This window comes from Capsicum annuum, chromosome 9 (genome assembly GCF_002878395.1).
Source record: "Capsicum annuum cultivar UCD-10X-F1 chromosome 9, UCD10Xv1.1, whole genome shotgun sequence".
NCBI classification, from domain to species: Eukaryota; Viridiplantae; Streptophyta; class Magnoliopsida; order Solanales; family Solanaceae; genus Capsicum; species Capsicum annuum.
Window position 1 is genome coordinate 214,296,360 of NC_061119.1, and position 10,587 is coordinate 214,306,946.

The following is a 10,587-nucleotide window of genomic DNA, read 5'->3' on the forward strand; positions in this document are numbered from 1 at the left end:
CTTCGGCGAACAGATGCGGTACCCCGTGACAGCAAAGTCAAAAACTTGTTTTTAGCCCTCGGAACTCATCCGGGACCAAAAATATATGATACAATAGTGAAATTTGAGTGTAAACCACAATTCAAATTCATTGGAATCATCAAAACTTCCATACAAGGTCGTTTAGAGAAAAAGTGGGGCCCACATATATAGTTTCAATTTTATGACTTTTCGACTAATAGGTCGAAATGAGCTCGGGTGTATTGGGACCCGAACCAAAGGTATACCTATACTAAAATCGATTTTTTGGATATGCTTGTGCGGTCAAAATTTTTATCTGAGATCGTTTCGCTGAAGTTTTTGATCGGTGGACACTTGGAACCAACGAAGACTTCTAAACAAGGAATTGACTCTAAAAAACAAACGAACTGCCCGGTAATCGAACCCTCATTCCCAGCAAGTCATAAATGACTTGGAACAGCTATGGAGAAGCTCAAACGGTGAAGATAAGCATAAATATGGAAAATAACCTGAAGGGTCATTACACATATCTATTCCACTTCTTCCAAATGCAATTAGGACTTGAAACCTATTAGTTGTAGGAGGCCAATAGTGTTAAAATAACACGATTCGCAAAGTTGCAAAAAGAACAACCACAACAACAAAATACCAAGTTGCAAAAAGAGTGAGGTAATCCTACAAAGTGACAGAGTGTAGAGAGACTGTTTCCGATAGACAAAGTTGTGAAAAGAGTGAGTTAGAAACTAATAAATTAGGCAACTTCAGTCTGCACTGGTTTTATGCCAATGCTATTCTGTACATACTAGATCATGAAATAGTAACTTCTTCCAATTTTTAAAAATAATTCCAATTGTGTTTGTTAAGGAATCTCTATGAATAGAATCAAACATTATTCTAGATGGAATCTACACGACACTTAGTACTTTTTCCAAATTAAAGGTTGTCTTGATAATTGAGCCATGTTCAAAAAGATTTTCTATCTTTTTCTGAAGGCACAATACATAAACATGCCCTTTTAACTTGACTTCAGATCACATGTATGACCTCCAACTTTGGGTGTGCACAAGTAGGCACTTAAACTTGTATAAAGTTGAACAGCAGACACATATGTCCCATGTGGCTTCCTACGTGGTCAATTCTTGTCCGACATAGCGTCCTACGTGTATTATGCCACATGGGATATGTGTGTCTACTTGTACAATTTTATACAAGTTTAAGTGCCTACTTGTGTACACTCAAAGTTGTAAGGATGTAATATGAGGCCAAGTTAAAAGGGCATGTTTATATATTATGTTTTTTTTAAAATAACAATTTTTCTCCTCAAGCTGGAGATTTGTTTTGATCCTCCACCCTTATCTTATTATATCTTATCCTCCACCCTTATCTTATTATATCTTAATTGACTTATTAGGTCACAAAATACAAGTGGCAGGCGGCTAATATGTATTAAAAAATTGGTGATTGGTACAACAAATTGGCAAGGTCTTTTTTAAATATATCAATGAGGTAAATCTTTACATAATTTCATAAGTGACATCTGGGAATGGTTACTGTAGACCTTGCTCGTATCTCATGGAGGTAGAGAAGTTGTTTTCGAAGGACCTCGCACAAAAGCAGTAAATCAGAGTAGTTATACAAAAAAAAAAAATGAAAAAACTATTGCGAGAAAAGTATGACGACTAATAAAAGAAAGCAGCACATGGCATTCAGAAAATGAACGTGACAACAAAAATATTATGATGACAATTGAGACACAATATAATCATCTTTAACTTTAATTTATTTTTTTTAAAATATAACAGAGGTATACATCTACCTAATCATCTTTTAATAACATTTCATTTTAAAACTACAATTGATGTGTTGTTCCATTTAAATATATAAATGCCCTTACCCCACATGCAACAATAATTGAATTTTTCATCCCAATTTATTAAAAGACAACTCTTTGTTATCTATACGTATACCATTTTAGTCACTCAGAGAGGTATGCCATTTTTCTCTTGATTTTAATCTTGATTACTTGCTATTATAACTTTGTATTTTGCACCTTTTTTGCATATAGTCATATTTGTGTTTTTTAATGTTATTTTCTTATAGTATTTTGTTCCAGTAATCAGTTGCTTCTTTCCAACTTTCTTCCTGTATTCCCAAACAATCATTGAAAGGTTAGTTTCCCTTAATTACTCATCTTTCTGAGTTAATAACTGTTAGTAGAGTGACCATTTGGATATCAACAACTTAGCATTTGTACAGCCACCCTGTAATTTTTTGTTAAGCATAATGTTGATAATTTTGAAGAAAAAAATTAAGTCATTTGTTTCAAAAAGAATGACTGATTTTGACTTAGCACGAAGTTTAAGGAAAAATAAAGAAGACTTTTGAATCATGTGGTCTTGAATTAAAGTTGTGTCAAATATACCAAAATGTTCTTTAATTTTATGATTTTAAATATGCCACATGGAAAGTTAAAATTTGTAATTAAACTAGGTACAACTAGTTCTTTAAGATCAAGAGAGAAAGAGGAGAAGAAAGAAATAGAGAAATGAAGCAGAGATATGGAATAAAGAATGTGCAGGTTTCTTGATTACTAAATTGAGTTGAATGAATCATAAATGGTACATGAGATAGGTATTTATAGACCACATACTAGAGTAGTTCATAACTAACTATGCTACTCACAATGCTACTAGTTAGTTATAACTAACTAATGGACTATAACTGATTTCTGGAAAGTAACTAACAAGCTATACATTGACACAATATTCTTGATTAACGTGTATTACAATACACAACAAAATTAAAGTATTAACACAAAAAAAGGAAAGAAGTCATTCTTTTTGAAATGGAGTAAAAAAATGAATTTGACATGACACGAAGCTGAAGAAAGTAAAGATTATTTTTGAATCTTGTGATCTTAGACTAAAATATCCTTTAAGTTTATTGTCTGCCTTTTGAATCTGACAAGTGTGGTATACACAAACCTTACCCTACCTTTGCAATCACGGGGGAAGAGAGGTTGCTTTTGATAAACCATCGGTACAAGAAAACTGTTTTTCATGAAATGCAATTAGTACTTCTACAATCACAGATTTCATGATATCCAACAGAGGGATTATTTTGATACGGATTTCATGCTCAGTCCATTCAAAAAATGAAACACAAAATCCTTTAAAAAGCTACAACGAAAGGTGCGATTTAGTTTCTATAACTGAGTAACTATTTGTCGCGATCCAAAATTGTAAGGATCGGTGAACAGATCCTGATCAGGAATGCAAATTATTCCCTTTTATGATCAAAGTATTAACCAAATCAATAACTGAAACCATAATCAAGTACATCACCAGAGTCATAAGATCATTTAATAAGAGTTAAATGTTGAGATGTGGCTCGAAATAATGGAATCAGAGCAAAAACATAAAGACTCCTAGACACTACAAAGCTAAGTGGTTGTCTCATTGTATAAAATAATCATCAAACTCGATCACAATCAACCACGTGGTCGATCTGCTAGTACTGCTTTTCCAGTCGAGTGCTTTTGTTATTGACTGAGCCTGTCTGAGTATCGGATGAAATAGTTAAGTGATTTTCACAGAACTTTTTATATGTGTCTATTAGTAACCGGTAATTATATGTCCTAGGCGCTGTTAATATTATTATTTCCCTAATATTTTACCAAATCCAAAGAGTTAGAGATTAATAGATTATACAATCAAAGTGCACAATCATCTGTTGTAACATAACTGACCTGAACATGAAACAGACTAATAAATCGCCTGATCTTGTTTAGTTTATGCCGGCCTTTTTTGCCAATCTTCGTATCATGTTATCTATAATACCACTGACTTCTTGCAACCCTGCAGGTTTCAGGTCATAGTCACAAAGGACAAAAACGAGAATACAGTAGATATGGCTCATGCAAATGTGGCTTCTCTTATGAGAACAGTAGAATCGCTCTTGACATCCAATTCACCAATGCAATCTCTAACCTGCAATCACAGTGAAGATTTTTCTGCTCTTCATGAAAAGATTAGTTCCCTGGAAGTAGTTGTCAAGAACTTTGAGAAAAACAATATTTCTGGGGAACTGACAGATTTGGAAGTATAGTTAAAAGAAGTTGCAAATACTGTTGAACAAACAATTCAACTAGGTGTAACTGAAGTTGTATTGTCAAATGATGAAAATCTGAGAGTAAAGGCACATGAGAGGCTTTCTGATAGACTGCAACAAGCAGCAAAGGATATTGATAGTATCTGGAAAGAGTCAACAAAGATTCAAGATAAAAGGAACGAGATGAATTTTCAATGGTTCAAGATTTTTCAGTGCTTCACGATTTTTCAGTAGTTCAATATTTTTCAATGGTTCAACAAAACATCAAAGGAATACACAAATGTTGAGAACAGTATGGTTGGACATGATGATCAAAGGAAATGGTTGGTAGAAGATCTTACAAGAAGCTACTCTGGTGAACCCAAAGTCATCGCGATTGTCGGGATGGGTGGCATAGGTAAAACAACCTTAGCGAACGAAGTTTACAACGATGTGTGCATTCGTTCTCATTTTGATGTTTGTGCCTGGGTTACTGTTTCTCAACAACAAAATGTAAAGGAAATCTTGTTGAGCCTTCTGCGTTCAACAAAGGTTGACAAAGTTTTCACGGGCAGTGAGACAGAGCTGGCAGACATGTTACAAAAGAGTTTAAAAGGTAAGAGATATTTAATTGTATTGGATGACATGTGGAAAACTGAAGCATGGGATGCCGTGAGACTATGTTTTCCATGTGAAAACAAGGGGAGTGGAATATTATTGATGACCCGTAACACTGAAGTAGCTCGCGATGCTGGTACAAAGAATCTTTCTTTGCAGATGGATTTAATGGGCCTGGATGAGAGCTGAAGTCTTTTCAAAAGTGTTTTTTTTTTAAGTGAAGCATTACCATATGAGTTCGAGACCGTTGGAAAGCAAATCGCAGATGAATGTCACGGGTTACCATTAACTATTGCAGTGGTTGCTGGGCTTCTCAAATCCAAAAGGGCAATAGAAGACTGGAGAAGTGTTGCGAAAGATGTCAAGTTACTTGTCACAAATGATCCTGATGAACGTTGTTCACGTGTGCTTGGGTTGAGTTACAATCACTTGACTAGCAATCTAAAAGCATGTGTTCTGCATTTTGGGATTTTTCCAGAAGACAGTGAGATTCCAGTGAAGAATTTGATGAGATCATGGATGGATGAGGGGTTCCTGAAGTTGAAAATGATTTGGAAGGAGAGGCTGAGAAGTGTTTGCAAGAGCTTGTCGATAGATGTCTAGTTCTCGTCTGCAGGAAAAGTCTAGATGGAACAAAAATTAGATCATGTAAGGTTCATGATCTAATATATGACCTGTGCGTGACAGAACTTCAAAGGGAGAACATTTTTATTATGAATGACATTGTGCTTGGCGTATCAAAACGTGGAAATCTCAGTATGCAAAAAATGCAGCCCTTTAAACGCGTGACTGGTGATGAAATTAATTATTGTCCCTATGGTCTTTATAGTGCTCTTCTTACCCCTGTACATCGTCAGTTGAGAGATCATGACAACAACAATCTGTCGAAACGAACCCATTCCATTTTCTCGTTTCATCTTTCATTTCTTTCTCGTGTTCTCAAATCAGAGCTTATTCATTTCAAATTACTCAAAGTCTTGGAGTTGAGACACATAGAGATTTATAATTTCCCTCTACAGATACTAAGCCTCATCTGGTTGAGGTACCTATCATTGCAATGCTGTGAGAATTTAGACATACCTCCAGAAATTTGTAGGTTATGGAATCTGCAGGCATTTGTTCAAGAGGTGCAGACATTCATTGTTCATGGGCCTAGTCGAATAGTTAAAATAACTTTTTCTGAGGAAATTTGGGGACTAATGCAATTAAGTCATCTCAAACTGCCCAGATTTTATTTGCCAGATTGCCCAATTGGATTTGTTGACAAAAGAAGGCACTTGGATTTTTCAAACTTACAAACTATTGCTTACTTGTCTGCACGTTGTTGCACGAAGGAGGTTATTTTGGGGATTCAAAATGTCAAAAAATTAGGAATCGTACAAGATGAGAATGACTATGGATGTTTTCGGGACTCTGGACTTTTCAACAATGTGCATCAACTTGAAACATTAAGTTTACTATATTTGCATAATAGGCTTATTCCAGCAAGTGAAAAAGCTTTCCCAGCAACGCTCAAGAAGTTGAAGTTGAAAAGAACTTTTCTAAGTTGGTCGTGCTTGGACATCATAGCTGAATTGACTAACCTTGAGGTGCTGAAGCTGATGGCTGATGCATGTCATGGAGAAGAATGGTATCCAAATGTTAAGGGATTTACTCAATTGAAGCTTTTGCTAATTGTATTTACTAATCTCAAGTATTGGAAAGCCACATATGACAACTTTCCTGTCCTTGAGAGCCTCGGGCTTAGACATTCTGGTTGGTTGAAAGAGATACCCATTGAGTTCGCAGAAATCAACTCACTTCAACTGATTGAGTTAACAGGGTGCCTTTCCATAACTTGGGGAATCTGCTGCACGAATTCAACAAGAACAAGAAGATCTCGGAAACACCCCCGTGGATGTTCGTATCTCCTATCCATGTAAGTATATAGTATTTATCAGGGTCACACTCTGTTTCTCATTTCCACAAGTCAAGTCGTACACAAAAGTTATTTAGTTTTGCCCCATATTCTTTCACAAAAATAACTTTGACAAAATTTGGTTAAAATCTAACCTAAAATATTTCTTATATTTGAGGATAGTTCAAAATGTTCCCTTAAATATATTTTTGAGCAATTTTGGTACTTTAGTTTAAGCTTGATAAATGTGAACACATTTGGTCTAATTCTTGCTACCTCCGTCTATCAATAGTTGTCCACAATTAACTTGACACATAAGTTAAAAACTAGTAAATGATAGGGCTAGTTTTACCATATTATCCTTTGAATCTAATAAATCTAATGCTTTGAAAAATACATTTGATAATGAATCGTATTTATTGCTAAGTGTAAAATGGGTAAATTATTCATTGGTTTCAAAATGGACTAGTATTATTGACATTTATTTTTGATTTAGTGGAGTAAATTTTACAGAATTGTGAAAAAAAGAAAATTTAATATGAACTCACATTTCAAGGTGTTCTCTTTGAATTTTTATTTTCTAGTTTATTGCATAATTTGGTGTAGCTTATTTCGCTTTGTAACATTGATTTCTTGGTAACAATTCCTCTAACATATATATACTAATGTAAAAATGTATACTTAAACGATTCCTCTTGATATTTCTATACTTTAATTACATGATTTGATTGTAAGTGGGAGATTTTATATTTCCAATTTATATTGCTTTGTTATAGCAACACGCATGTTAAAGAAGATTTGATCTCGACTAAGTATCGTGGATTCTTCGAGCAGCTTTTGGAAAACAGAAGACAAGGAGAGGACGAGCAACAAGAGTATTCAATCGGTTTCTATCCTATATGGGGAGTTTGATTCGATAAATTTATATGTTGTAATGTCTTCTAGCTTGTTAATTCTTGTTGTTGTGTACTTTTTCTCCTTCATGGAGCAATTTATATTGTGTATGTTTGACGGTATATTCTTTGGCATCAACTCAATGATATTCGAGAGAAGTAATAGAGTAGCTCGTGTTCTTAAATTCATTCCTAGGATCTATTTATTCGATATAAGAATTTAACGAAAAGGCATAAGTTTCCTCAACATATGATTGAAGTTCCAAGAACACACATTTGTTCTTCTACAGAACATAGAGAAGAAGAAAACGTTTGAGGATTAAAAAATATTCTTCTTATTTAGTCATCCACATCTGAGAATATAAATAGACAAAAGAATCCTATTCTATTTTTAACTAGGAAACTAATAAAATCCTATTCTAACTTCAACTAGGATACTAATAAATCCTATTCCATATCAACTTAGATAACTGAATTTCAAAAATAAAATTACTAAACTAAAAAAGAAAATAACAGAAAATAACTCAATACTTCAACACTCCTCCTTGAGGTGTTTGCTGGTAACTCCAAGTTGTTCACGAAGAGTTTCAAAAAATTGAACTAAGCTAGTTAGTACTGTCCACAAAGTTAGCAAAGACTGTACAGGTAGTATGGATTCTTCACAGTAGCATATATGGTAAATGCGCCGTAGATGCCAAGATTGTTGGTTGGAGATTAATGAACTCTGATTCGCCCTAAGTGCAGCCAATTTTTCCTCCATAGTTGTATAATCTAACATGGCCTTCACAAGATAAGAAACATCAAAGCTGGATTGTTCTGTTTCACAAAGTGTCTCAGATTCTTCTTGTGGTGATGGTTGATGTTGTATCTGTTTCTTCTCCAATAGTGTTTCGCCCATATCGAACATTTCAGGCATGTTATTTTCTGGCACAGCAGGTTCTTGAGAAAAAGACGCAGTTAGCTCTAACAGACCATTAACTTCACCAGTAGCTTCCTGAGTCTGCATCTGAGGTTCATTGGATTCCACTGTGACACCCATGTATTCATCCAACGGATCCAAGAAGTCAGGCATATTTAATTCTGCGTTCGCGTTTGTAAAGTCAAGAACCACAGGTTCTTGCATTCGAAAAAAAGTATATAGCTCCAAGTGACCATTCTCTTTGACAGGAGCCTCTTGAAATCGCTCATGATTGTTTCTATTACAATAATCCGCACCACCAGATAGTAGTTCAAGAAAGCTTTTACCCTTGTTTTTAAGTTCCAAATATGCAGGATGGTCCTCATTAACACATTGTGGCTGGTCCTTGTCCAACAACACTAGTTCCTTAGACAGATTAGTTTCTGGAACACTATCATTCTTGCAACGGGATTCTGATAAATAGTAATCAACATCATCATAGTTTGACACATCATTGCAATCATCCATCACATCATCTCCGTCATTCTAATCTTCATGAAATGTGAGGTCTGAATTGGAATTATTGTTATTTCCATAGTCTAGAGATCCGGATGTGGTCACAGCTACAGTATGTGGATTATCCTTAGTTATAGCCTCATTATTGTTTTGAAGCTTTTGAGGATTTTCTTGAGAAGTGATTTGTTCGATTTCAACATTCATTGTCGCACAACAATTTTCAATTTTTCCACAATAAAAAATAAAATTGTCATCGTTTTGCTTGGTGGTCACAATAACCTGCTCACATTGACTACTTAGACAAACTTGCTCCGAATCTGAGTTCCAACTCTAAGGAAAACTTCTTTTTATCATTTCAACCATAATCACTTCTTGGCTGCTAGAATCAGAAACAACACATTTTTTGTCTTTGAACAATAACATATAATCTTTTTCTAGCATTTGACCAACACTCAAAAGATTTTGGTCAAGATCAGGTACCAACAAAACATCTTGAATAAATTTAGTACCTTTGGGAGCTTCAATTGCCACAGTTCCTTTACCAACAATATCCAACGTTGTTTTATCGGCCAACTTGACACTACCTTTGGCAGATTTCAATTTCGTAAATTATTCTCGTTTGCTGGTCATGTGTTGAGTGCAACCAATGTCCAGAAACCATGTATTTCCATCATTAGATATTGTTGATGCCATCACCGTAAACACAAACTCCTCTTGTTCTTCAACTTCCGAAACGTTGGCTTTTTGAGTTTGTTGGTTGTTCTCCTTCTTCACTCTGCAAAACCTTTCAATATGACCAAGCTTATTGCAATATCTACACTGAAGAGATAGTTTCTTTCCCTTGAACCAACAACCATCCTCTTTATGATTGATTTTTCTGCAATACTTGAATGGAGGAAAATTTTCTCTTTTCTTGACTCCATTGCGAGAATCGCCTTGATTATTTCTACTAGAATTAGTAGAGGTTTCTGGGATTTTATCTTCCTTCGGCGTCTACATCTTTCCTTTGAGCTTGGCTTGAAGAGCAGTTTCAGTAGCTTCTTCTAGCCTCAAGGATCTTCTTTGCTCTTGAGCTTGAAGAGCATGTATAAGTTCTGAAGGTGACAGTTTTGTGAGATCCTTCAAATCTTCGAGTGAGTAGATCTTTTCTTCAAATCTTTCCGTCAAACTCTCTAGAACCTTTTTCATGATTCTGAATCTGTAATCTCTTCTCCCATAAGTCTGATTTGGTTTACAACCTTCATCAACTTGTTGGAGAATTCTTCAATAGTTTCAGAATCATTCATTCTGAGAATTTCAAACTCTCTTCTCAGATTTATCACTTTTATTTGCCTAATCTTTTCACTTCCGTGAAATTCTTCTTTCAACTTGTCCCAAGCCTCCTTTGTAGTCTCACTCACCATAACTCTAGCGAAAATTACTTCCGAAAGTGCTGATTGTATGCAAGAGAGAGCTTTAAAGTTTTTTGCAACCTCTTCTCTGTGATTCTTAATTTGCCCCATTGTTGGATTATCTGGCAAAGGATTTACCTCTCCTCCAACCTCTACCACTTGCCACAGATCATATGTTCGCAAGTATATTCTCATTTTGATAGCCCAAATTGGATAATTCTCACCAGAAAAAATTGGGGGTGAGGGAATTGAAAAATTATTGGAAGCCATAACAATATTGACTTT

General features: G+C 35.0%; 1 protein-coding gene and 1 pseudogene across 1 annotated transcript; one reads left to right on the forward strand and one right to left on the reverse strand.

Moving 5' to 3' along the window:
• The first annotated feature begins 1,928 nt into the window (after window positions 1–1,928).
• On the forward strand, window positions 1,929–7,646 carry LOC107841854 (annotated as a pseudogene).
• A 1,295-nt stretch (window positions 7,647–8,941) lies between these two features.
• Window positions 8,942–10,497, reverse strand: LOC107841128. Its single transcript, XM_047396396.1, has 5 exons — window positions 10,244–10,497; window positions 9,909–10,172; window positions 9,556–9,695; window positions 9,281–9,495; window positions 8,942–9,190 (listed from the first exon to the last, which is right to left on the reverse strand). Exons 1-5 carry the CDS (start codon window positions 10,495–10,497, stop codon window positions 8,942–8,944), a joined length of 1,122 nt encoding a protein of 373 aa, XP_047252352.1.
• Between the last annotated feature and the right edge of the window lie 90 nt (window positions 10,498–10,587).